A 3,965-nucleotide genomic window follows, 5' to 3' on the forward strand; every position below is an offset into this window, starting at 1 on the left:
GAAGGCATTCACCCGCCTCCACACCCCACACCCTGAACACTCATGGTCAGAGATGGCCTCTAACCTCTGTTTCAAGAGTGCTGAGCGCAGGTCGTCTTCAGACTAATCTTGAAAATAATCTCTGGCGAACAATAAAACAGAGGCTGGGCCTTTCTCCTTAAGAATGGTTCCATCTGATTTAAGACGGGCGCCAGAGAATAAAAAATCCCAATCCACTAAAAAACAAATAAACCCCACTCATAGACTACGCGAGAAGGACTTTGCTGGCCGACCGGGCCACCTGCCCATTACTAAAGCCAAGGAGAAGACTCGGCTGAAAGTCAAACAAGGGAACCCTGTTGCTCAAAGTGGAAACCGTACCTGTGAATGCTTGAGAGCGAAGGAGTGGGAGAGATTTGGGACATGTTGGTCGGGTTCCATAAAGACTCTGCTCCACCTTGGCGGACAAAGCCTTGCTCATCATAGAGACCCAAGGTGGTGGCTGGCTGGCTGGTGTGGGTTCACATTCACATTTTGGGCTCTCCTCAACCAGTCCAGGAGTGGAAGGGACTTACTTTCTCATTCTCTCGCTCTCTCCACACACTCACACACACACATAAACATGCCTGCTGTTGGGCTTTTGAAAAGGATACCGATTTTCTTTTTTTAAAAAGGAAAAAAATAATAATATTCGAAACCAGACAGGTAAGAGTCCCGTGACCATCAGCTGGGATGAAGGCTACAGAGTCTCTGTGGCTATCCCCATACGGACATGTCTGGTGTTTAAAAGAAAGAAAGGGCTTGCTCTCTCAGGAGGAGTCTTTTCTTTTTCATACGCCGGTTCTGGAACCAGATCTTCACCTGCTGGTCACTCAGGTTTAACCGATCTGAAAGCTCCCTCCTTCTTTGGCGAGTAATGAATTCATTGACCATGAATTCCCCTTCCAGCTCCGCGAGCTGCAGCTTAGAATAGGGCTTTCGTTTTTTCCGGGACCTTGTGTGCATCGGATACCAGGGAGCACCTAAGAACAGCGTGATGGAAAGGAGATTTAACACGTGGGAAGAGAGGGAGCCAGAGCCAGAGAGTGGGAGAAAGAATGGGAGAGAGGACAATGTTCCAACCCATTCCTGCCTTTCACCCAACTTACACTTCCAAGTTCTTTCCAAACATGAGACGCCAGGTCTCTCTACACAATGAGGGGAATATTTTAGCCTTTAGAGAAAAAAGGAATAAAAGAAGGAAACAGAAAGGGAGGAAAAGGGAATAAAGGAAAGAAGAAGGAAAGGAAAGAAAGGAAGGCAGAAGGAAAAAAGGAAAGGAAAACAGAGAGCTTGAAGACATCTGCGTTTTAGATCCAAAGATCTAAAGGTCCTCTGTCATGCATGGCGTCTAAACCCTACACTGTAGGTTCTCAAACTGAAGACAAGTTAGAAGTAAAGGCTTACTAGCATTGTTTCTTGTGCAGTTTTAGTGGTTCACATGCACCCACACACTTTGCTGTTGGGCTTTTTGGAAAGGAGGGTGATTTTTAATGTTAAAGAAAGGAAAAGAAAGGCCAGGACACAGCAGACTTTAGGTCGGTTGTTCAGATCCGAATACTGTAACTCAAAAGTTTCAGGACCCCCCATTCTCTGGAATCAAGTTCAAAGTAATTTCTGCAGATAAGGCACTGGTTAGGTCAACCCTATGGGGATGGGGTGATTCAGAAGTGGGAGACGAATCCCTGAAATGTGGGAGATTGGGCGGGAGTCTCCATCCTAGAGCCTTAACAGCAAGATTTTGCAGAGGAAAAGAAGGCAGGCAGGCAGACAGGCAGGGGGGCATGCCAACCCAGAGGCGCCTCAAAGGGGACGGGAACCAACTGGTCCTGCTTTCTGGAAATGTTGCTCATCACTAGTGAAGCAGACACTTAGCGGGAAGCCTGTGAGAAGGGCTCCTTTCATTCAGGAGGAGTTTCATTATCGAGGGGAGATCTTTCTATGTATTTGTAGCACCTTCTCGGTTTTGTATATGGGAAGGTTGGATTGGTGGGAAGGAAAGATATGGGGCTCTGAAAGCCAGGTTTCACAAGGGCTGGGAGTTCTCGTCCCGAAAGACATTTCCCTCTCGGTTTTCATCTGAGATACCCGTGCGAAATAGTACCTCTTGAAAAGATCCCCTTCTAAATCCTATCAGCTGAGTCCCCTCTCAGCCCTAAATCAACCAGACTCCTTCCAGCCACATCCCCGCCAAGATTAACATTGGGGCTATTATTTTAAAACAACAGCCATTCGAGAAGAACCCTTCCAATTCCATTTCTGTTGCAAAACCCATCAGGCACCCAATGGCCAACCCATCCCAGAGGTGGCATGCTGGGTGAAGAGACTGGGGACGGCGTGGGTGGCGTGGGGTAGGGTGGGGTGGAGGAGAGGAAAAGCGAGCGAGCGAGCGAGCGAGCGAGAGGCAGGCATGGAACTGGGTCTTCTTGCCTGGCCCATCGCGATCTCTTTTTTATGGGATATTTACATGTTTATAGGCTTTTCTTTTAAAAGAAGCACCACCTAATAAAGTGCGAGGCATTTGAGTGCTACCCCTAGTGGCCTCGGCACAAATAGACGTGCCTTCCAGCCCAGCTGCTAATTTCATGGAATTTATAACAGCGAGAGGCATGAAGAGACTTTTCCAGCGAGCGCCCTAGAGAAAAAGAGAGAGAGAGGAGGAGGAGGAAGAAGAAGTAGTGGAGGAGGAAGAGAAGATGAAAGAGAAGGAGAAGGAAAAGTGGAGAAGAAGAAGAGAAAGAGAAAAGGTGAAAGTGAAGGAGGAGGAGGAGGAGAAGAAAGAAAAGTGGAGAAGAAGAGGAGAAAAGGAGAAGGTGAAGAAGGAAGAGGAGGAGGAGGAGGAGGAGGAAAATGGAGAAGAAGAGGAGAAGAGAAGGAGAAGTGGATGAGAAGAAGAGAAGAGGAGAAAAGGTGGAGGTGGAGGAGGAGGAGAAGAAGAAAGAGAAGGAGAAGGAGGCAAAAAAGTGGAGAAGAAGAGGAGAAGAAGAAGGAGAAGTGGAGGAGGAGGACTGGAGAGAAGGAGAAGGGGGAAAGAAAATGGAAGGGAAGACATTGCATACATTCGGGTTTTCTTTATCTATCGAGAGAAGAGAGTGAGAGAGAGAATATCAATCTACGTCCATATAGCATAACTGATAGGACTGTCCCTCTGGTCGGACGTTCTTACCCCCGGCGGCCAGGCTGCTTCCTTGGTTGAGAGGGGAGACCATGGTGGAGGGCTCGCTGGTGGCTCCCTTATTCCCTTCATTGAGTAAAGAGGAGCTGGAGTCAGACTCCAAGGACTGGCAGGAAGGGGGGTCGTGGTGGGAGACCGCCTCGGGAGCCGCCGGGTAGTCAAATTTGCCGAAAGTGCCTCCCATTCCGTTGGGGATGCCGGACTCGAGGGGCAGCAAGGCATTGTCCCTAGCGACCCCTCTCTCTTCCCGCTTGAGGGGGCCGTTCTCGGAGCAAGCCTCCCTATAGTAGCACTTGCTCTCCTCCACTCTAGCTAGGTCGCAGGCTCGGCTGAAGGAGGACGGGTTAAGGGACACGGGGCTGCTGAGGTAGGGCTGGGGGTATCCGTTGCAGGGCTCGGAGGACGCCCAGGGCAAAGAGCAGACATTGTCCCTTCGTGGGTAGGAGAGAGAAGGCAAGCCGGGCAGCTGTCCTCCGGAGGCTCGGAAATTGGGGAAATAGAAGGTGTCTCCCGTGTGGATGTTCACCAGCGGTCCCACAAACCCAGGATTAAGGAGATTATGTTCGCCCATTTCCGCGGGCCTGACCAAGAGCTTCTAGTTTATTGCTATCTGACATTAAACATAGTTAAACCTAAAGGTCCGCCCGATTGGTCCGGAGGGGTCACGTGAGCGCCAACTTGCGTTGGAGGAGAAAAAAGGGTGACACCCACCTTTTTGCAATTTGAGACAAAACAAAACATTAAGTTCTGCCTTTCGGGTTTTTTTAATAAG

At 49.4% G+C, this 3,965-nt stretch overlaps 1 protein-coding gene across 1 annotated transcript; it reads right to left on the reverse strand.

Annotated features, from left to right (window-relative positions):
• Positions 1-325: 325 nt before the first annotated feature.
• Positions 326-3,764, reverse strand: HOXC12 (homeobox C12). Its single transcript, XM_042454591.1, has 2 exons — positions 3,185-3,764; positions 326-1,001 (listed from the first exon to the last, which is right to left on the reverse strand). Exons 1-2 carry the CDS (start codon positions 3,762-3,764, stop codon positions 763-765), a joined length of 819 nt encoding a protein of 272 aa, XP_042310525.1. The 3' UTR covers positions 326-762.
• Between the last annotated feature and the right edge of the window lie 201 nt (positions 3,765-3,965).

Source organism: Sceloporus undulatus, chromosome 2 (genome assembly GCF_019175285.1).
Source record: "Sceloporus undulatus isolate JIND9_A2432 ecotype Alabama chromosome 2, SceUnd_v1.1, whole genome shotgun sequence".
Classification (NCBI taxonomy): Eukaryota; Metazoa; Chordata; class Lepidosauria; order Squamata; family Phrynosomatidae; genus Sceloporus; species Sceloporus undulatus.